Source organism: Eucalyptus grandis, chromosome 4, assembly GCF_016545825.1.
Source record: "Eucalyptus grandis isolate ANBG69807.140 chromosome 4, ASM1654582v1, whole genome shotgun sequence".
NCBI classification, from domain to species: domain Eukaryota; kingdom Viridiplantae; phylum Streptophyta; class Magnoliopsida; order Myrtales; family Myrtaceae; genus Eucalyptus; species Eucalyptus grandis.
The window spans coordinates 34,238,137-34,260,771 of NC_052615.1; the positions used below are offsets into that span (position 1 = coordinate 34,238,137).

Below are 22,635 nucleotides of genomic sequence, written 5' to 3' on the forward strand. Positions count from 1 at the left end.
GCTGGACAAGCATCTTCTGTTACCCTGGCAGATCAAATGAAAGCCCTCGCTCTTCAAATTCAAGCCAATGCCAAAGGAGAAGAGGTGGCTCATCTACGGGAAGACTTGAAGAGGCTAGAAGGCATCATCCAATCGATGGGAAATTTCCAGATTGTGCGCGTTCCCAAGAAGACTTGACTTTTTTCTCACCTTTTTAATGATGACAAAAAGGGGGAGAATTGCAATTTGAACTCTTTAAACTCTTTAAAACTTTGACGTGTTTGAATATTTGAGTATGACTTGGGTGTGAACTTGAATTTGACCGACTTGTGTGGATTTTGATGTTTGACTTGTTTGCATTTATATCAAGTGTTGTTATATGGTCTTACTCATGAAAAACTAACCAATTTTCTGTGGGTGCAAAGTCTGGTTGATTTATTTTATGAGATAGCCATATTGCTTGAGTAATGTTTTGCAGGTCAAAGTTGTTCAAATCTACAGGAAAGTTTTGTCACCATCAAAAAGGGGTAGATTGTTGGAGAAATCTTTCCGAATATTTTGAAGCCGACAAAACGTTTCTATCGCCTAGTCTCGGATAAGTACGGACCTTCTCCGTTTAGAGTCCGAAGACTTTCGGATCACCGGACTCAAGACTCAAGACTCAAGACTCAAGACTATTCTCATTGACAGTTTTTCTAATCCAGTGACGAAGGCAATCTAGAGCCAAAGTATTTGGTTGAGGATTTGGTCTTATCCTCTAGAAAAGATCTCTTGGCTGGATAAATATAACGGATTCTTTTATTCGTAATCAAGATCGTTTGAAGATCCGATGGTCGACGAAATGTTCTTGGAAGGTTCTATTCTTGGAAACCAAGATCCTGATTGTATGGGCGAACAGGATGGATGGGCTATCGTCAGGTTCCTTTAATAGCTCGAATGATCTTCTTGATTGATTCCGTCCAACGGGTAGATTGGAGGAATTCCTTTGGTAAGTGCCAACGGATATGATGGCATAAAGGAGTATAAAAGGAAGATATTCTAGTTGCTTTAGTGCATGATCGATAGAGAAATTTCAGAGTCTGAAGTACCTTGATTATCAGTCGATACATTTTGAGCAAAATTGTACACACAAAGAGTGTCTATACTTAATGATACCTTGAGCGAGTGTGGTAGATCATCTACACCGAGAAAGTAAGGGAGAACAACACTGTAACATCTCTTTGTTCATAGTGGAATCCAGCCAATAGGCTGTCAGTGCAGAAGAGTGGACATAGGCTTGACATAAGCCGATCCACTATAAACCACGTGTTCAATTTTCTCTTCTCTCAGTCTTACTTTGATTATCGTTTGTCTCAAATCTATCAACTGTCTAGTATTGTGCAATTATTGAGAAAAATCCTTTATATACCTATTCACCCCCCTCTAGGTACTTATACTAGCTATATCAGAGAGGAGTCGTGCAGACTTTGTGGGGGGTGATGCCTGGTGGCCCGACAGCAAGCATTAGCCCTCAAGGTGCGGCTGGGTCGTGCAATAGGATTCGCAAGATCTTGTATTCATTTGAATACGACCCCTCGAATGTATATTTACAAGATCTTACTCCAGAGGATTCAAAAGACAAATTGAAGAAATTGTTCCATACGCAAATTTTACTAAATCATGCTCTTCACATGAAAAGCGATGTTTTACGGTAAAGAAATGCATGTCACCCAAATAAAGACCATTATGGCACGTTGTCGTTCCTTAAAATCCCAGAAACCGAACATAAAAGTGCCTATATTAGACTTTTTTGTGCCTCATTTCACAAATTCTTTTGTCGTTGCTCCAATCATACAGGGATGTCTCCGCATAGACAGGAACCTTTTCTCTGATATTTGAGAGGCGAAGCAAACCAATCACAACTTAGCTATCTCCCCTTTCACATGAATGCCGGCACAAAACACACTGATAAGTAAACAATCAGGGTAATTCAAGAAGCGCTCAGTTTCCCGCAATCGAAATTTGCCATCTTCAGCGACCACCTGGCCAAGAAGGTGGCCAGTACTCTGTCCCTCAAGAAGTTCAATACCTTGCCATTGCTCTGTTGGATGTATCCCATCATGTAAGCTGTGCTTATGAGCTCAAATGCTCTCCATCTTCTCTCTTTGGCATACCTCCGCAAGCCCATCTCAATCCTCTTGTACTCTTCTTCACTGCTCATGCTTTGATTGTCCCTCAAGGCTTCGCCCAGGCATCTCGCTAGGACAATGCCATCTTCTAGAGACGAGCAGCCTCCCTGGCCAATATCTGGCGTCATGGGGTGGAATGCGTCTCCGGCCACACAGACATTGGTTTTGCTTATATTTCCCCACAGAATCTCCCACGGGGGTCGAAATCTCAGCGGTGATAATATAATGTTATCCAGTTCTGTTTTCTCGAAAACAGCTCTCATATTGTCGGGTATTTTTCCGAGCTTTTGCAGCATGAATTGCTTAATCTTGGCCAGACTCTCTTCCATCTCTTCATCTGCATTAAGGAAAGTGACATTGTTTGTTTATAGATAATACAAAAAGCAGAGTAAAAGAATCTAATATTTGCCAAAAGCCAACTCATATTGAAGAAAGTACAGAAACTCACTCTTGCTGGAAGAATCAAATGTAAAGAACCAATCAATAGTCTTGTCATCGCAAGGGATGAAACCAGATCTAACTCCTTCACCAAAGAACTGGAAGAATTTAGGCTCGAAACTGTGACTGTGATCGTAATACACGCAGCCCCTGAGGGCTGATCGGCCAACAAATGCGGGCTTCTTGAAGCCTAGCCATTTTGCCACTGCTGAGTTCACTCCATCACACCCAATTAACACCTAACATTTTCACGTAGAGCATAAGCATAAAGACAAGTTAAACCGTAGATATCTTGTTCAGACAAGAAAGCAAATTTTGCATAGACAAAGGGGCTTCTGTCGAGCATAAAATATCTGTCACTCTAAGCAGATTTTCCTAATTAATGGTTAATATGATGCAATACCTTCGCCTTGAGAATTGACCCATCCGAAAGATGGACCAGCTTAAGGAGGCCTGATTCCTCGATTGACACAACCTTGGACGAATACCTTATAGTGCCACTAGGAAGTTCATTCACAAGAGTTTCCAACAGGGTTCTCCTCTGCATGCCACGAATTTCATGGCCTCGTCTGCAATAGATGTGCAAAGTTAAAAAGACATGCCATACATATTGCACACCATTAACAAAGGAAATTAGGAATCCATTGAAATTTGCGCAAAAATTGTGAGGGATAAATCTGGTTTATTTGAATGGCTAATTTCGCATGCAATTTTAAATCACATAGACTCTCATGAATTTAAACGACTTAACCTTGTCCCGGTGGCATCAAATTGTCCCTCAGCTGTAGAAATTCCAGAAATTGTGGAAGTTAACTGCAACCTGAATCAGAACCTCTCAAATATCAATTTAAATAGGGCTCAGAGCCATGAGAAAAAGAACTAGCTGTTGAACTAAAATCATGAAAAATATCATTTTCATCTAGAGTTGATGGATCTATGTTGCACATCAGATGTTATGTAAAGGTGCTCACTCAATTCTAGCGTGGGTACTCAGAAATATCAGGATATGTCTAATCCCTCTCCTACTGCATTCCTTCTTTACAATCCGAACAGATGGCAAGCTCTCTAGATGAAATCATCACCATCCACAGACACTCACACTTTTAGGAACATGAGGCTTGGAAATCATTCTCATCGATAACAAGCTCAAATTCTAACGGACAGTCAGTATAAGCCATTTCACGATCGTGTGAGAATGTTTCTCCATGATCATTCCAAATTAAAATGACGTGTCTGCCCTATATACCCTTGATGGAGGCTCAGCCATGTGAAAAGCAATAGGTGGTCAAGTAACCCGGTAGGCCAAGCCAATCACTAAAAAAGCTCATAGTCTTCCTTTGTGGGTTCAATGTTATGTCGCACCATACATTCAAATTAATTGGAATAATCAAATCACAACAATGCTAAGAATAAGATATATAGTCATCTTATCCACAGCAAGAGAAATGGATTTCGTTAGTCACCCAAAAAGTTGGTTGTGCTGTTGGCGGAGTGGTTCGCTGATCCCGAGTGCGTCCAGGGCCCGCCAAGCATTTGTCCATGTTGTGAAGGCGAACCCCGTGGTTCTCAACCCATCAAACGACTCCAGAACCAAGCTTCTAATGCCAAGCCTGCAGCCCACAACAGATTATCAGCACTGACTTGAATATCGGAGACATACGAACAAACATAAGGTGGGTGAGAGAGGAGAACAAGAAGCTTTCAGAGAACTCTTTCAAGTTCGAACTGCTCCAATGCCAGTACAATTACCTGTATAGTCCCAAAGCCGTTGTGAGGCCTGCAATGCCGGCACCAACAATCACTATGTCTTCAACTGCTTCCATGAATCAATAGCTTGATCTCTCTCTCTCTCTCTCTCTCTAGAGCTATCTGTCCATCCCTCGGGTGAGGTCTCTTATATAGAGAGAAGAGGGGCAAAGACGACGAAGGCAATTTGTAGATAGATGATTACTGCATGCAACGACAAACAGGATAGACGACGAAGACAAACTGTAGAAAGATGACGACCGCATGCAACGACAAATAGGACACAAATGACGTAAGTCGCTACGTATATTGGTCTGGCAAGTTGTAACAATCGAATGCCAAGATATGAATGTTGTGTCTATGGCTCTTGTTCGGCGTCTAGCCTCTCCGGCTATAGCCCTGCTTTTTCTAGTTTAATGTATCAGGTGGTATCAAAAACCGAATGTGCTTTTTTCTACCCTTTTAATAATGACGAAGGCACGTGCTTGATTGAGGTGCTTCATTGAATTGGGTCAATACAATCGTCCGTTTAAATTAATAAAGTAATCAATTATTGTTTGGCTCCCACATCGCATTATTGAGGAATCAATTAGCACATCGCATTTGGACTGTTAATTCAATACTAGTATTCATTCGTGCGTGCTTGCACACGTATCTTATCTTCATGGAGAATAAACTAGTAACATGATTGTTTCTTATTTTGTCATTCGCATTGAGGATTTCATTAGCACATTATTATTTTAAGCGTTAGTTTGATACTAATGTTCATACTTGTGCATACTTGCACACATATCTTATTTTTAGGGAAAATTGTTCATAGGGTCTTAATTCAATTGTACGGTTGTCAATTCAATAATAAACTTTCCAATTTGATCAATTTATTCATAAACATTTTAATGATTTTTTTAACATAGTTCTTCAATCGTTAACGTGATAGTTCAGTCAGCGTTAATTATCCTACATGACAAAGTCGGTGCATATGTGGGTGATATTTGCATTTTTTTTTTTTTGGAAATTTTTAGAGTTTTTCTTTTTCTCTTCCTTTTCTTCTTTTCCTATTTCCCTCCATCAATTGTCGGGGCCTCAATGATAGCTAGTAGACCATAGGCATGGGTCTCGTGGCCCTTGCTTGATATCATTGAGTCCCCGGTGAAGGGAAATAGGGGAAAAATGGAAACATAAAAATGAAAAAAAAATCAAAACATTCTAAAAAAATTGCAGAAATAATTTACGTCAACACCGGTCATACCATATACAATGGCCAATGCTAACTGAACTGCTGTATTGGCGATATTTAGTTAAAATTGACCGAATGACTACTTTGGGAAATTGTTAAAACGTTTAGGATTTTAATGGCCAAATTGAAAAGTTTATTGTCGAATTGGGAGCTTAACAATAATTTTAAGATTCTTTGAACAATTTCCCCCACATAGTAATGTGGTTGTAAGTTAAATATTTCAAAGATATATAAGGTTAAAAACATTTCGAAAGTTGAAACTTGTGTGTTCGTATACATTAAAAACTACATTGACATGTATGATTTATATTATCTAGCATCAAGGAACCAGATAAATTACCTCAATATGTATTATTCATGTTATGTTGCATCGCTTTTTTAAGAGATATATAAGGAAGAGAATTCATACATATATATACTGCTAAATGTTTTTAGGCAATACATGAGAACAGAAAGAACATGTTTCAATAAATTCATTTCCAATTGTCAAATTTGTACATTTACATATTATTTTCTTTTATCTTTCTCTCATCTTGGCGCTTTTATGCAGTGGTGGCAAGGTCTAATTCGTCATCCCTTTGTCGGGCCAAAACTTTATAAATTTAGATATTATTATTCCTTTTTTTGTGGTCTTGCTCTGTTTTGGCCTTTTCAAATTTAGAACATGTTTCAATAAATTCATACATATTATTTTCTGTTTTGGCCTTTTCAAATGCCTATGTCATGTTTTAATTGGGAAAAATATATTATTTTTTCATCCAACTAACATTCACATTTGAATTTAAGTTTTGAAAGACATTCGACCCCATTGCACGAAACTTCTTGTTCGTGGAAGAAGTTTTCCAGTTGCCACAATGGAATTTTGAATGGCCAATTTGATGTGTGGAATTTTTAGCGGCCTGACATATAAAACGATGAGTTAAGGCTTTTCGACAATGAAGAACTAGCAAATTTGCCCAAAAAAGAAAAAATACAAAATCCTGAGTTATAAATGGCAGTTGATGGTATGTTAATAAAGAGTCCTTGACATTCCTGAAACCATACGTAAAAGTGCCCTCACGGGACTTTCTGTACTTCCTAAACCTGTCTCTGCATAAGCCAAATTCTAATGGAAAGTCAGTACAAGCCATTTCATGATCGTGTGAGAATGCTTCTCCATGATCATTCCAAATTTGAATGGCTTGTCCACCCTATACCCTTGATGCAGGCTCAGCCGTGTGAAAAACAACAGGTGGTCAGGTAAACCCCGTAGGCCAATCCAATCACTATAAAGCTCATGTCTTTATTTGTGGGTTCCATGCTATGTCGCGATACACATTCAAATTGCAATCGGAATGATCAAATCACATTAATCCTAAGAATAAGAAATATATTCATCTTAGCCACAGCAAGAGGAGGAGGATTTCATCAGTCACCCAAAAAGTCGGTGGTGCTGTTGGCGGAGCGGTTCGCCGATGCCGACTGCGTCCAAGGCCCGCCAAGCATTTGTCCATGTTGTGAGGGCGAACCCCGTGGCTCTCAACCCATCAGACGACTCCAAAACCAAGCTTCTAAGGCCAAGCCTGCAACCCACTACAGAGTATCAGCACTCACTTGCATATCAGAGACATTACCAACAAACATAAAGAGGGTAAGAATGAAACGGAGCAGAACAAGAAGCTTTTAGAGAGCAACTCTCTCAAGTTCCAACTGCTCCAATTCCAGTACAATTACCTGTGTATTGTTAGACAATTCATATAATATTTGATGCGGAAATTCAAAGTAAACAATGATATTTTGATTTTCATGATTTTCACAATTAGATGAAGACATACCTTTATCCATAGCGCTACACTTGATGATGATCGTTGTAGCAAACCCAAATAACTCGAACCAAATGAAGAAATCCGATTTCTCTCCCTTAACCCACTATTCTTTACTGTATTCAATCGATGGAGGAGAGAATACCAAATTCCTTTCGGTTATTGTTGTTCGTTTTGGGTGGAGAGAGGACTGGACTCTATTTATACGTTCGTTGAAAATGTGTCTTCCATCAAAGCAATATACCATTTCATTTTATTAGAGTCGCAACTTCTCGTAAACAATAATTATTTATTTTATAGCATTTCAATAATTATTAAATCATATAATAAATCATATCATGTGGGTCACAATAATTTTTACATTCTCCCACTTGGCCCATATGATTCTCCTTTCATGGTTTAATAAAGACTATAATGTGCACAATAAGATTATGCTATAAAATTTCATTAAATTGGCAATCACATAATAATCACAATTAGGTAAAGAAAACTAATGTGAGTCATAGCGGTTGTATGTCATTAATCGACATAGTCCCTTCTATGCACTTCAATTATAGCACTTTACTTAACATGATCCATAAATGAGAAGTACAGTAATAGTCCAACCATAATGTTTCTTTAGAAACTATCATGTTTAACATTAATCTATTTCCATAATGTATACTAAATAGAAAACATGAAATATCATAAACACGTAGGTGAGCTCAAAGTGTCAAATACATAAACTTAATACAATCATAATACAAACATTAATGACGTCCAATAACGCCCATCTTTTCAACATGTTCATTAAATGTTTTGGGTGGCAGTGCTTTTGTTAAGGGATCTGCTATCATAAGAATGGTGCTAATGTGCTCAATTGACACTATTTGTTTCTGAACTTTTTCTTTGACAAACAAGTATTTGATCTCCATATGCTTAGCATCTTTAGAATACTTGTTGTTCTTGGAGAAGAAAACTGTTGCAGAGTTATCACAATAAATTTTCAGCGGCTTGGCAATACTGTCGACAATCACAAGCCCTAAAATAAAATTCCGCAGCCATAATCCATGAATTGTGGCCTCAAAGCATGCCACAAATTCAGCTTCCATAATGGATGCAGCAATAACTAACTGCTTCGGACTCTTCCATGAAATTGCCCCTCCAGCCAGAAGAAACAAGTAACCAAACGTTGATTTTCTTGTATCGACACATCTAGCTAAGTCTAAATCTGAATATCTGAGAGTGCTAGTATGAACAAAATAAAGGAGTTAAGGAAGAGAATAAGAACACGAGATTTATAGTGGTTCGGCTTAATCCAAGCCTACGTCCACTCTCCCACGATAACAGCCTTCTTGGCTGGATTCCACTATGCAATCAACAAGAGATTACAACTCCGAGTGCAAACACTTAGTAGTAGATCACACTATCTCACTAAGTCACTCTCTTGGTATTTCTCTCATGATTACAAACGTTTAAGCTCTCAAGAGACAAGTATATGATCTAAAGTCGCTCGTACTTTGGAATTATAAATTCTACGCTCCGTCTCTTACTTGCTCATCGGTCCATGATCTCCTTAAATACTCCTCCACTTCCAAACTACCGTTGGACAGCATCCCGGAGAATCGTCTTCCAATATACCCATTGGACAGCTCTGTATCTAGAAGATTTGGTAGCCGTTGAGTGACAAAGGTAAAATCCCAAATTGATTCCGATCGCCCATACAAACGAAATCTTGGTTTCCATAAGTAAAGCTTCTTCGTATAGAATTCTTGTCTTCAAGATCCAATCGTCAATCAATTAGATTGAATCAATCAAATCAATCTTGATGTGGAATCCAAACCAGATCACTAGCCGTTGTATGATTGGGCTTGAGTTACGATTCATCGAATCTGGATGTAAAGTCTGAGTCTTGAGACTTTACGATATGAGTCTTGAGACTTTACAATCTGGGTCTGTAGACTTTAAGGTCTGTACCATGTTCAGCTTCAGCATAGAGTCTATCTTCTGGTTCAGCTTCAGATAGAGTCTGTCTTCGGTTCATCATTCACGTTCAACTGAATTAGTCGAGTGAACAGATTTCGATGTAGAACAGACTTTGATACTAAAGTCCGGCGGTCTTCGACTTTGAGTCTTGAGTCTCGTCTCGACTTTGAGTCTCGAGTCGCGGTCTTCGACTTTGATAATATCCTTTACATGTTCTATTATCTGCATGATCTATTACTCAACCATCAAACATGTTAGTAGCCTTTGATTTATTTTGTCATCTTCAAAACATCATAAGGGATTTCCCTAACAATATCCAATCACCTCGAGATGATCAGATCTTTTATAAGTGAGCATATGATTCTTCGTTCATTGCAAGTATCTAAGAACTTTCTTTACAGCTTTCCAATGATCAATTCCAGGATTACTTTGATACCTGCCTAGCATTCCGACAGCAAAACTGATGTCTGGTCTGGTGCAAGTTTGTGCATACATTAAGCTCCCCACAACAGATGCATAAGGAATATTTTTCATTTGTTCTCGTTCCAATTCACTTTTCGAACATTCCATAAGACTAAATTTGTCACCTTTCTGAATTGGAACTATTCCTGCTGGACATTTACTCATATTAAATCTCTCTAAAATTTTCCAAATGTAGGCTTTCTAAGACAATCCTAATAATCCTTGTGATCTATCACGTAATATTTCTATTCCTATCACATATGTTGCCCCTCCCATATTCTTCATTTCAAAATTCTTAGAGAGAAATTTCTTGGTTTCATGTAAGAAACCAAAATTATTAGTAGCAAGCAAAATATCATCAACATACAAAACTAGAAAAATAAACTTGCTCCCACTAATCTTCATATATATACACCGATCAACAGTGTTTTCCTTAAATCCAAATGAAGTTATGGTATCGTTAAACTTAAGATACCATTGTCGGGAAGCTTGTTTAAGTCCATATATTGACTTCTTTAATTTACATACCATGTGTTCCTTTCCTTTAACTGAAAAGCCTTCGGGTTGGTCCATATAAACCTCTTCTTCTAAATTCCCATTAAGAAATGCGGTTTTTACATTTATTTGGTGTAACTTCAAGTCATAATGAGCCACCAACGCCATAATAATTCTAAGTGAGTCATTCTTAGAAACTGGTGAAAATGTCTCTTTATAGTCAATGCCTTCTTTCTGAGTAAAACCCTTTGCAACAAGTCTGTCTTTATGTCGTTCAATATTGCCTTTTGAGTCGCGCTTGATCTTAAAGACCCATTTACATCCGACCTTCTTACATCCTTTAGGCAATTCAACAATATCCCAAACTTGATTTTGATGCATGGATTTTAACTCTTCTTCCATGGCATTAAACCATTCATTAGAATCTTCACATTCCATGGCTTGAGAAAATGAATATAGATCATTTCCAATTCCTAAGTCAATTTCTGACTCTTGTAGATAAACCATATAGTCATAAAAAATAGCCGACCTCCTTTCTCTTTGAGATCTCCTTAATGCTATTTCTTGTGACTCGGCTATTAGAGGTTCATTATTGACATCTCCATTATCGAGTGTTTGTTCATTAATTTGTTGTTCTCGATTATTATTAGATTGTATTACAATATCAAGAATAACTTTAGAAGCTTTAGGCATAGGAACTTCTACCCTTACTTCTTGAATGCAAGCATCACGCATTCTTTCACTCCCACTGATGTCACTATTCTCAATGAACCTAGCATTTCCAGATTCAACAATTCTTGTACTATGATTAGGATAATAAAATTTATACCATTTGGATTTCTCTGCATAACCAATGAAATAACCACTAGTCGTTCTTGAATCTAATTTCCTTTAATGTGGATTATAAATTCTTACTTCTACTTGACAACCCCAAACATGAAGGTGTTGTAAACTAAGTTTCCTTTCGGTCCACAGTTCAAAGGGAGTCTTTGGAACTGCCTTATTAGGAACCCTGTTTAATAAGTATATAGAAGTCTTTAAAGCATACATCCACAAAGATAAGGGTAAAGATGAATGACTCATCATACTCCTAACAATTTCCATTAAAGTACGGTTACGCCTTTCTGCTACACCATTTTGTTGTGGTGTACTCGGCATTGTGTATTGAGCACAAATGCCATGTCTTTCAAGGAATTTAGCAAATGGACCTGGACATTGTCCCGATTCATCATACTTTCCATAATATTCACCACCTCTATCCGATCTTACTATTTTCACCTTTCTATCTAATTGCCTCTCAACCTCTTTAATATACACTTCAAGTGCATTCACTGATTGAGACTTATCATGCAATAGATAAATGTAACCATAACGTGAAAAATCATCAATAAATGTTATGAAATAGCTTTCCTTACCAAAAGATGGAACATCGAAAGCACCTTTTTTAGTGTGTTTTGTTTGTTTACCTTTAATACAATCAATACACACTCCAATGTCAGTAAAATCCAAATTTGGAAGAATTTCATTCTTCACTAATCTTTGCATTCTTTCCTTGGATATATGACCCAAACGTTTATGTCATAAGTAAGCAGAATTTTCATTCACCAAACTTCGTTTAGTGCCAACATTATTATGTAGTGTCATTAATGTCTCAACAAAAGTATAATCAAGTCTAAATTTATAGAGACCATCACATAAAGTTCAAGTTCCAATAAGAGTATCATTTTTAAATAGACTGAAAGATTCAGATCCAAACTTACAATAAAATCCCGCCACATTAAGTCTTGGTAAAGAAACTAAATTGCGAGAAAATGTAGGTACATAAAGGGTTCGAAACAAATCTAAATAATGTCCAGTATCTAAGATCAAATGATAAGTGCCAATGCCCTCAACTGGAGCTTTGTTTCTATTCCCCGTAATCACATAACTTTCATTTGGCTTTATAGTTTGGATCATAAGAAATCCCTGCATCGTATTTGACACATGAGTGGTGGCACCAAAATCAATCCACCAAGTATTATGAGATACTTCAATAAAGTTTGATTCAAAACATACTAAAGCACAAGACTTACCTTTCTTTTTGAACCAAGCCTTACATTTTAAATAATCTTTTTTCAAGTGTCCAATTTTGTTGCAAAAATGACACTTAATAAGATTGTGTTCCTTCTTGTGGGTTTGAGAAGCTTTTGAAGAGTCATTCAGGATGTGTAGTCATTTCTTCTTGCTCCTTCCACTTTTCCTCTTGAAATTCTTTCAAACTTCTTGATGACTTGAGAGATGAACAGAATGAGCCTTTTGATTTTTTATCCTTGTTTCCTCTTGAACTAGCATACTGGCCAATTCATTTACATTCCACTTATCCTTTATAGTGTTGTAATTCATTTGAAATTGCCCATATTGCAAATGAGGTAAGGAATTAAGTATAAATTATACTAAAAAGTACTCATCCATGTTCATTCCCAAAGTCCTTAACTTTGCTGCTAAATTCGTCATTTCAAGTTTATGCTCATGCATGGTACGCGAACCATCATATTTCATGGTGGTTAGTGTGCTCATCAATGTACCAGCAAGTGACTTATCAACAGTTTGAAAACGCTATTCCACAAATTTCATAAATTCCTTAGTATTGTTAGTCTTGAGAAGAGAAATCTTTAAGTTGTTTGCAACTGTCATTTGCATGAACATTAAGCTCAGTCTGTTCGATCTTTCCCAAGTTTTATGGAAAGACTTTTTATCATCGCTACTTTCATCAGTAATAGCAGCTGGTTTCTTAGCTTGAAGCGCTAAATCAAGATCCAGGACACCTAAGTGAAACTGGACTTGTTCACTCCAATCAGGAAAATTTACCCCATTGAATAAGGGAACATATGAGACGTGTGAATGGAGTGAAACAGGTACAGATACTGCAAATGTGTAAGAAAATATTCATACATTAATGATTTGAGAATATCACATAATCAGATTCAAACTAAACGACACATGTACATTATAATTCTCCTTTGGACGATCCTATGATATACAAATATATATATATATACCATAATGATGCTAATAACTTTTATTTGATAATTGTAAATATATCTTATTAAAATTTATTTATTATCTTTGGATATACAAACAAATTTAACAAGTCATATTAATTATCAACCATCATGTTCATGAATTATAAGAAAATAATTAACTTTTGGGTTAATCCCTAAGTTCTTATAATAAATGAACTTCAATATACCCATAACTCCAATAATGATATAAAACATATCAATTTCATATTTAGCATCAATTAATCATGGATAATTGAATAAGATAATTTACAATATCAAAAATTCAAAAAACTTCAAGATTCGGCCACTTTGGTGACTAACAAACCATTCATAATATGAATTTTTAATATTGTAAAATACAAATATTTACCAAATTTGCACACAAGGACAAAAACTTTATTAAAGCATAAGGGCAAAATCATAAAATCATAATTCCATAAGGGTAGAACCATAAATTTAATATACAGAGGCAAAATGGTAAATAATCAGCAATGGTAGAATCGTAATTATAAATTAAACAGGGGCAGAAAAAAATTAATTAAATTAAATTAAAAACGGCGCCGCGGTACGTCAGGCGCCTGCTCGGCACACGCCTGCATCTGCCTCGGGCGCGTGCCACGCAGGCGCATGCGTTGCACGCGCCCGGCAACTGCCACGCGTGTGGGGTCCACACGCGCAGCGGTTGAGAGCACGTGAGAGCGCGTGGCGCGTGGGTCCACGCGCCTGCAACTGCAGCGCGCGCGTGAGGCCCACACGCCTTCTTCCTTGTGCACAGACGCGATTTTTTGCCGGTTTTTCGCCGTTCCGCCGCGGTTTCGCCGCCCGTTTCTTCTCCGGTAGCCCATCCCAGACACAAATAAAATAATGGGTTTTCTGGAGTATGCCGGCACGACCACATGGGTTTAAGTTTCGGCGAAAATGACCAAGAAATTGGCCCCAAATCAAACCAAAATTTTTAGAACACAAAAACCTCCACCACCATGGCTTTCGCCGCTCGATTAGCCTCCGGCGAACACCAATATACCGGAAAAACTCATGACTAATGTTCCTCATGGCAGTGCGACGGTGTGGGTCCGAAATCAAGCGGTGGGTTGCCGGATTTACTCAGAACCGGCGAGTTTCTTACTTGCCCTCAAAATTTCGAATTTTTCCATTTTCGTCCTTTTCCACTTGCGCACAGTAACTTTTCTTCGCCATTTTCGTCCATGAAGAATGTTCCATCATTCGGATTTTCTTTATCCATAATCATCCGAAAACATTTTAACAACTATAAATAATACGAACAGGATCATTCAATGAATCATCAAACATAAATTATAATATTTCTTTAAACGGAAAAATCATAAGATCATAAATCAAATGCTCTGATACTAACTGTTAGACAATTCATATAATACTTGATGCGGAAATTCAAAGTAAACAATGATCTTTTGATCTTCATGATTTTCACAATTAGATGAAGACATACATTTATCCATAGTGCTACACTTGATGATGATCGTTGTGGCAAATCCAAATAACTCGAACCAAATGAAAAAATCCGATTTCTCTCCCTTAACCCATTATTTTTTACTGTATTCAATCGATGGAGGAGAGAATACCAAATTCCTTTCAGTTATTATTATTCGTTTTGGGTGGAGAGAGGACCGGACTCTATTTATATGTTCGTTGAAAATGTGTCTTCCATCAAAATAATATACCATTTTATTTTATTAGAGTCGCAACTTCTCGTAACTAATAATTATTTATTTTATAGCATTTTAATAATTATTAAACCATATAATAAATCATATCACGTAGGTCACAATAATTCTTACATGCAATCCTAAAGCTGTAGTGAGACCTGCTATGTCAGCACCAACAATCACTATGTCTTCAACTGCTTCCATGAATCAACGCCTTGATCTCTCTCTCTCTCTCTCTCTCGGGGCGAGGTCTCTGATAATGAAAAAGATAAGAGGCAAAGACGACGAAGACAAACCGTAGGAAGATGATGACGGCATGCAACGTCAGATAGCACGACGGAGACAAACTGTAGAATGATAAGGACGGCATGCAGCGACAGATAGGACACCAATGACGGAAGCGAAAACGTATATTGGCCTGGTAAATAGTAACCAGCACGTGTTAAGATTTTTATGGTGCGCTCGCAGCTCCTGTCTTCATCTGGCCACTACGGCTATTGCCTGTTTCTTTCTAGTTTAATGTATTAGGTGGTACCAAAACCAACTTTGCTTTTTTCCCCCCGTCGTAATCATTACTAAGGCTTGTGCTTGATTGAATACAATACAATCTTCTGTCTGAATTAGTCATGTAGTTAATTCTTATATCCTCGGTCACATCGCAATATTGTGGATCTCATTAGCACATTATCATTTCAATTGTTAAGTTCCATACTAGTGTTCATACTCATTGCACTTGCACACATTCCTAATCTCAAGGAGAATTATCCATAAAATGCTAAATTTATTATGTAGTTCGATTCAATTTTAATTTTTTTTAATTTAATTGATTTAGTTCTAAATATTTTGACGATTTTTTTAATGTAGTTTTCTGCTAACTTTTATATGAAATTGTTAACTAGCAATTCAAGCAACATTGATCGTCCGAATTGTTCTATGTAGCATAATCAAAACGATTTGCGTTAACGTAAATGATTTTTGCAATTTCTTCCAAATTTGTTAAGTGTTTTCTTTCTTTTTCCTTTTCTTCTCTCTTTCTTTTCTTTTTCTGTCTCCCTCTGCCAATCACCGAGGCCTCATTGATGGTTGGCGAGCCACAAGCAAGGGCATTGTGGCCATTGTTGGCGATCATTGAGGCCCCAACAAAGGTAAATAGAGAATAAAATTGGAAAGAAAAAGAAAAAGAAAATAAAAAATCTTAAAAACTTACAAGCACCATCCACATTAACATCATCATACCATATAGGACAACCAATGTTGACTAACCGCAACATCGACGATATCAACTTAAATTAACTACAATGACTACTTTAGAAAATTGTCAAAAATTTTAGGACTATAATAGCTAAATTGAATGACTACTGTAATTTACCGTTTTATGAGGTTAGTTTAAGGTGAGATATAAAATTTCTTAATTAATCTTAATTTAGAACTGGTTAATATGGGCTGAGTTAAGCCTAACTCGTAACGAGAGTGCCTGGTGGGAAACTCTATAAATAGTACTTAAATCTCTTCTCTAACCTTAATTCTCACAAGTATCCTCACATAAGGAGCATTTACCTTGTGCTAAAGGGTGATGGGCTGTCTCATTAAGTCAGTGATATAGATGGCAATAGAGGAGAAGGACCTAGGATCATCGCTTTTCTGCTTTTATATCAAGAATGATGGATTTTAAAACATGTGTGTTTATCCTTTTACTCAATTATCTATGCTCTTGTTCTAATTATGGAGATCTTGGGCTGCATGTTTTGCATCCAATGATAAGATCCAGTCTCATTACACTTCCAACAGAATAAACACAACAGATACCCAGGCACAGACCATCGACCAATTCTTTCTAAGATAGGCTGCCTATCAAAAATCTAGCCAGGAAATAAAACAAAATCTGGGTATGTTAGTTGAAAACCAGACCAGCCTATGCCACACAACTGTGGTGCCTTTTCTTTCTAACTGCATTCCAAGCACCTGCAGTTGAGAAAAAACCAGAGGATGAAACAATGCAGATAACTCTGTCCTTCGAAAGAGAATTCCACAAATTGCTGATGGGATAGAGACAAGTTCATCAAATCTAGCTCCTTGCCACACCCATTCAAGAGCACTAATATCAGCTGAGACTTCGTCATACAAACAGAATAAGGAATCATAAACTTCAATTACTAGTTTCAATAATTTCATTTCCTGTTGTCAAATTTGTACATTTTCTTCTGTCTTTTTCTTATTTTGGCGTTTTCATTTGGTGGTGTCGACTTGCGTCATCCTTTTATCGGAGTAAAACTTTATAACCTTTAGATATTATTTCTTTCATCTCGTGGTCTCGTTCCTATTTTCAGCCTTTTTCAAATACTTCTGTCAAGCTTTGATTGGGATAAATTGTACTATCTTTTCATTCAACTAAAATTCTACATTTTCTATTGCTTAGTTACGGGTTGAAAAGACATGTTGATGTGCAAGTTCTACAACCTGCCTTGGGCTGCCTCCAACATCCCGTGCACCAGCCAGCTTACACACCACAAGCAAAGGTAGCCTCCTGGACCCTTCGAAAGATCTTGCGATGATTAATAAGCCTGTCAACGAGGAATCAGCAGAGAGAGGAGAAAATTTCGGGAGAGAATTCACACGTAGAGAGGAGTCGGGCAGACTTTGTGGGGGGTGATACCTGGTGGCCCGACAGCAAGCATAAGCCCTCAAGGTGTGGCTGGGTCGTGCAATAAGATTCACAAGATCTTGTATTCATTTGAATACAACCCCTCAGATGTATATTTACAAGATCTTATTCTAGAGGATTCAAAAGACAAATTGAAGAAATTGTTCCATATGTAAATTTTACTAAATCATGCTCTTCACATGAAAAGCGATGTTTTACAATAAAGAAATGCATGTCGCCCAAATAAAGACCATTATGGCACGTTGTCGTTCCTTAAAATCCCAGAAACCGAATATAAAAGTGCCTTTATTAGACTTTTTTGTGCCTCATTTCACAAATTCTTTTGTCGTTGCTCCAATCATACAGAGATGTCTCCACATAGACAGGAACCTTTTCTCTGATATTTGAGAGGCGAAGCAAACCAATCACAACTTAGCTATCTCCCCTTTCACATGAATGCCAGCACAAAACACACTGATAAGTAAACAATCAGGGTAATTCAAGAAGCGCTCAGTTTCCCACAATCGAAACTCGCCATCTTCAGCAACTGCCTGGCCAAGAAGGTGGCCAGTACTCTGTCCCTCAAGAAGTTCAATACCTTGCCATTGCCCTGTTGAATGTATCCCACCATGTAAGCTGTGCTTATGAGCTCAAATGCTCTCCATCTTCTCTCTTTGGCATACCTCCGCAAGCCCATCTCAATCCTCTTGTACTCTTCTTCACTGCTCATGCTTTGATTGTCCCTCAAGGCTTCACCCAGGCATCTTGCTAGGACAACGCCATCTTCTAGAGCCGAGCAGCCTCCCTGGCCAATATCTGGCGTCATGGGGTGGAATGCATCTCCGGTTACACAGACATTGGTTTTGCTTATATTTCCCCACAAAATTTCCCACGGGGGTCGAAATTTCAGCGGTGATAATATAATGTTATCCAATTCTGTTTTCTCGAAAACAGCTCTCACATTGTCGGGTATTTTTCCGAGCTTTTGCAGCATGAATTGCTTCATCTTGGCCGGACTCTCTTCCATCTCTTCATCTGCATTAAGGACAGTGACATTGTTTGCTTGTAGATAATACAAAAAGCAGAGTAAAAGAATCTAATATTTGCCAAAAGCCAACTCATATCGAAGAAAGTACAGGAACTCACCCTTGCTGGAAGAATAAAATGTAAAGAACCAATATATAGTCTTGTCATCGCAAGGCATGAAACCAAATCTAACTCCTTCACCAAAGAACTGGGAGAATTTAGGCTCGAAACTGTGACTGTGATCGTAATACACGCAGCCCCTGATGGCAGATCGGCCAACAAATGCGGGCTTCTTGAAGCCTAGCCATTTTGCCACTGCTGAGTTCACTCCATCACACCCAATTAACGCCTAACATTTTCACGTAGAGCATAAGCATAAAGATAAGTTAAACAGTAGATATCTTGTTCAGACAAGAAAGCAAATTTTGCATAGACAAAGGGGCTTCTCTCGAGCATAAAATATCTGTGTCACTCTAAGCAGATTTTCCTAATTAATGGTTAATATGATGCAATACCTTCGCCTTGAGAATTGACCCATCAGAAAGATGGACCAGCTTAAGGAAGCCTGATTCCTCGATTGACACAACCTTGGACGAATACCTTATAGTGCCACTAGGAAGTTCATTCGCAAGAGTTTCTAACAGGGTTCTCCTTTGCACGCCACGAATTTCATGGCCTCGTCTGCAACAGATGGGCAAAGTTAAAAAGACATGCCATACATATTGCACACCATTAACAAAGGAAATTAGGAATCCATTGAAATTTGCGCAAAAATTGTGAGGGATAAATCTGGTTTATTTGAATGGCTAATTTCGCATGCAATTTTAAATCACATGGACTCTCATGAATTTAAACGACTTAACCTTGCCCCTGTGGCATCAAATTGTCTCTCAGCTGTAGAAATTCCAGAAATTGTGGAAGTCAACTGCAACCTGAATCAGAACCTTTCAAAACATCAATTCAAATGGGGCACAGAGCCATGAGAAAAAGAACTGGCTGTTGAACTAAAATCATGGAAAATATCATTTTCATCTAGAGTTGATGGATCTATGTTGCATATCAGATGTTATGTAAAGGTGCTCACTCAATTCTAGAGTGGGTACTCAGAAATATCAGGATATCTCTAATCCCTCTCCTACTGCATTCCTTCTTTACAATCCGAACAAATGGCAAGCTTTCTAGATGAAATCATCACCATCCACAGAGACTCACACTTTTGGGAACATGAGGCTTGGAAATCATTCTCATCGATAACAAGCTCAAATTCTAACGGACAGTCAGTATAAGCCATTTCATGATCATGTGAGAATGTTTCTCCATGATCATTCCAAATTAAAATGACGTGTCTGCCCTATATACCCTTGATGGAGGCTCAGCCAGTGAAAAGCAATAGGTGGTCAAGTAACCCGGTAGGCCAAGCCAATCACTAAAAAAGCTCATAGTCTTCCTTTGTGGATTCAATGTTATGTCGCACCATACATTCAAATTAATTGGAATAATCAAATCACAACAATCCTAAGAATAAGATATATAGTCATCTTATCCACAGCAAGAGAAATGGATTTCGTTAGTCACCCAAAAAGTTGGTTGTGCTGTTGGCGGAGTGGGTCGCCGATCCCGAGGGCGTCCAAGGCCCGCCAAGCATTTGTCCATGTTGTGAAGGCGAACCCCGTGGTTCTCAACCCATCAGACGACTCCAGAACCAAGCTTCTAATGCCAAGCCTGCAACCCACAACAGATTATCAGCACTGACTTGAATATCGGAGACATACGAACGAACATAAGGTGGGTGAGAAAGAGCAGAACAAGAAGCTTTCAGAGAGCTCTTTCAAGTTCTAACTGCTCCAATTCCAGTACAATTACCTGTGTAGTCCCAAAGCTGTAGTGAGGCCTGCAATGCCGGCACCAACAATCACTATGTCTTCAACTGCTTCCATGAATCAACAGCTCTCTCTCTCTCTCTCTCTCTCTCTAGAGCTATCTGCCCATCCCTCGGGTGAGGTCTCATATAAAGAGAGAGAAGAGGGGCAAAGACGACGAAGGCAATTTGTAGAAAGATGATTACTGCATGCAACGACAAACAGGATAGACGACGAAGACAAACTGTAGAAAGATGATGACCGCATGCAACGACAAATAGGACACAAATGACGTAAGTCGCTACGTAAATTGGTCTGGCAAGTTGTAACAATCGAATGCCAAGATATGAATGTTGTGTCTATGGCTCCTGTTCGGCGTCTAGCCGCTCCGGCTATCGCCCTGCTCTTTCTAGTTTAATGTATTAGGTGGTATCAAAACCGAATGTGGTTTTTTCTTTCCTTTTAATAATGACGAAGGCACGTGCTTGATTGAATTGAGTCAATACAATCTTCCGTTTAAATTAATAAAATAATCAATTATTGTTTTGGCTGCCGCATCGCACTATTGAGGAATCAATTAGCACATTGTCATTTGGACTGTTAATTCAATACTAGTGTTCATTCGTGCGTGCTTGCACACATATCTGATTTTCACGGAGAATAAACTAGTAACAATGATTAATTCTTATTTTGTCATTCGCATTGCATTATTGAGGATCTCATTAGCACATTATTATTTTAAGCATTAATTCAATATTTATGTTCATACCTATGCATACTTGCACACATATCTTATTTTTAGGGAAAATTATTCATAGAATCCTAAATCAATTGTACAGCTAACATTCAATAATAAACTTTTCAATTTGATTAATTTAGTCCTAAACCTTCTAATGATTTTTCAATATAATTCTTCAATTCTTAATGTGATAGTTTAGTGAGCGTTAATTATCCTACATGACGAAACCGGTGTAGATGTGGGTAATATTTGCATATCTTTTGAAATTTTTAGAGTTTTTTCTTCTTCTTTTTTCTCTTTTTTCTTCTTTTCTTATTTCCCTCCATCGATCACCAAGGCCTCGATGATAGCTAGTAAACCACAGTCAAGGGTCTTGTGGCCCTTGCTTGACATCATTGAGTCCCTAGTGAAGGGAAATAGGAAAAAAATGGAAAGATAAAAACAAAAACAATAAAAACATTTTAAAAAATTTACAAAAATAATCCACATCAACATTGATTAGGTCAGTTCTTCATGCTATTCAAGCCTTCTAGGCAAGTGTCTTTATTCTTCCTGCGGCAGTGCTGGACTAGATTGAGCGTATTATTAGACAATTCCTTTGGAGAGGCCCCGAGTTGGGCAAAGGGGGTGCTAAGGTCTCCTGGGATGATGTATGCCTTCCTAAGGCGGAGGGCAGTCTTGGCATTCGCAAATTGCATGAGTGCAACAAGGCGGCCATGCTCAAACATATATGGATCTTGTTTTCAGATAAGGAATCACTGTGGTGTGAGTGGATCCATTCCACCTTCTTAAAAAGAAAGAATTTATGGGTCGCGACAAAGCCGACTTGTTGTTCTTGGGCTTGGAAGAAGATTCTTCAAATCAGGATAGAATTTCGGCTTAGCTTTTTTTGGATGATAGGTGATGGCCTATCAGTGTCACTCTGGTTCAACAACCGGCACCCTAGGGGCCTCTTGAACTTATATTTCTCAGATTCACTCATCTACAGCTCTGGTCTCTCTAGACAATCCTCGGTGGCTGACCTTTTCTCTGAGGATGGCTAGACTATCAGGACGGTGTTGGAGTCCTGGGGTTTGCCGCTTCCTTTCTTGTCTGGAGACCAAGATCGTTTTTGTTGGAGAGAGAGTTCGTCCGGCATGTTCTCGGTTGGCTCGGCTTGGGAGGCTTTAAGGCAGAAGAAGACACGTGTCAGTTGGCATTCTTTCATCTGGATCAAGGCTATCCTGCCACCAATTTCACCTTTGGCTCATCACCAAGTGTAGGCTTCCTACCCAGTCTTTCCTTAGGATTGATGATGTTTCCTGCCCTTTTTGCAATGTTATGCCCGACTCTATAAATCATCTCTTTTTTGG

General features: G+C 38.2%; 2 protein-coding genes across 2 annotated transcripts; both read right to left on the minus strand.

The window, feature by feature from the left end:
• Positions 1-1,560: 1,560 nt before the first annotated feature.
• On the minus strand, positions 1,561-4,494 carry LOC104418970 (monooxygenase 2-like). The gene is made up of 6 exons (XM_039311567.1): positions 4,335-4,494; positions 4,049-4,195; positions 3,337-3,405; positions 2,989-3,154; positions 2,596-2,824; positions 1,561-2,484 (listed from the first exon to the last, which is right to left on the minus strand). The coding sequence occupies exons 1-6, from the start codon at positions 4,406-4,408 to the stop codon at positions 1,949-1,951; spliced, it is 1,221 nt and encodes a 406-aa protein (XP_039167501.1). The 5' UTR covers positions 4,409-4,494; the 3' UTR covers positions 1,561-1,948.
• A 13,449-nt stretch (positions 4,495-17,943) lies between these two features.
• On the minus strand, positions 17,944-20,683 carry LOC104418968 (monooxygenase 2). Its single transcript, XM_010030455.3, has 6 exons — positions 20,549-20,683; positions 20,261-20,407; positions 19,549-19,617; positions 19,201-19,366; positions 18,806-19,034; positions 17,944-18,694 (listed from the first exon to the last, which is right to left on the minus strand). The coding sequence occupies exons 1-6, from the start codon at positions 20,620-20,622 to the stop codon at positions 18,159-18,161; spliced, it is 1,221 nt and encodes a 406-aa protein (XP_010028757.2). The 5' UTR covers positions 20,623-20,683; the 3' UTR covers positions 17,944-18,158.
• Positions 20,684-22,635: the final 1,952 nt, after the last annotated feature.

What these genes read in the sequence shown, in the direction of transcription:
- LOC104418970 (XM_039311567.1), bottom strand. Translation starts at nt 4,408, where the DNA reads ATGGAAGCAGTTGAAGACATAGTGATTGTTGGTGCCGGCATTGCAGGC. An exon ending in GGTCAATTCTCAAGGCGAAG is followed by an intron (nt 2,825 to 2,988) that starts GTATTGCATCAT and finishes TGAAAATGTTAG; the next exon opens with GTGTTAATTGGGTGTGATGG. An exon ending in ATTTGATTCTTCCAGCAAGA is followed by an intron (nt 2,485 to 2,595) that starts GTGAGTTTCTGT and finishes TCCTTAATGCAG; the next exon opens with ATGAAGAGATGGAAGAGAGT.
- LOC104418968 (XM_010030455.3), bottom strand. Translation starts at nt 20,622, where the DNA reads ATGGAAGCAGTTGAAGACATAGTGATTGTTGGTGCCGGCATTGCAGGC. An exon ending in CAGCACAACCAACTTTTTGG is followed by an intron (nt 19,618 to 20,260) that starts GTGACTAACGAA and finishes GTTCTGATTCAG; the next exon opens with GTTGCAGTTGACTTCCACAA. An exon ending in ATTTTATTCTTCCAGCAAGG is followed by an intron (nt 18,695 to 18,805) that starts GTGAGTTCCTGT and finishes TCCTTAATGCAG; the next exon opens with ATGAAGAGATGGAAGAGAGT.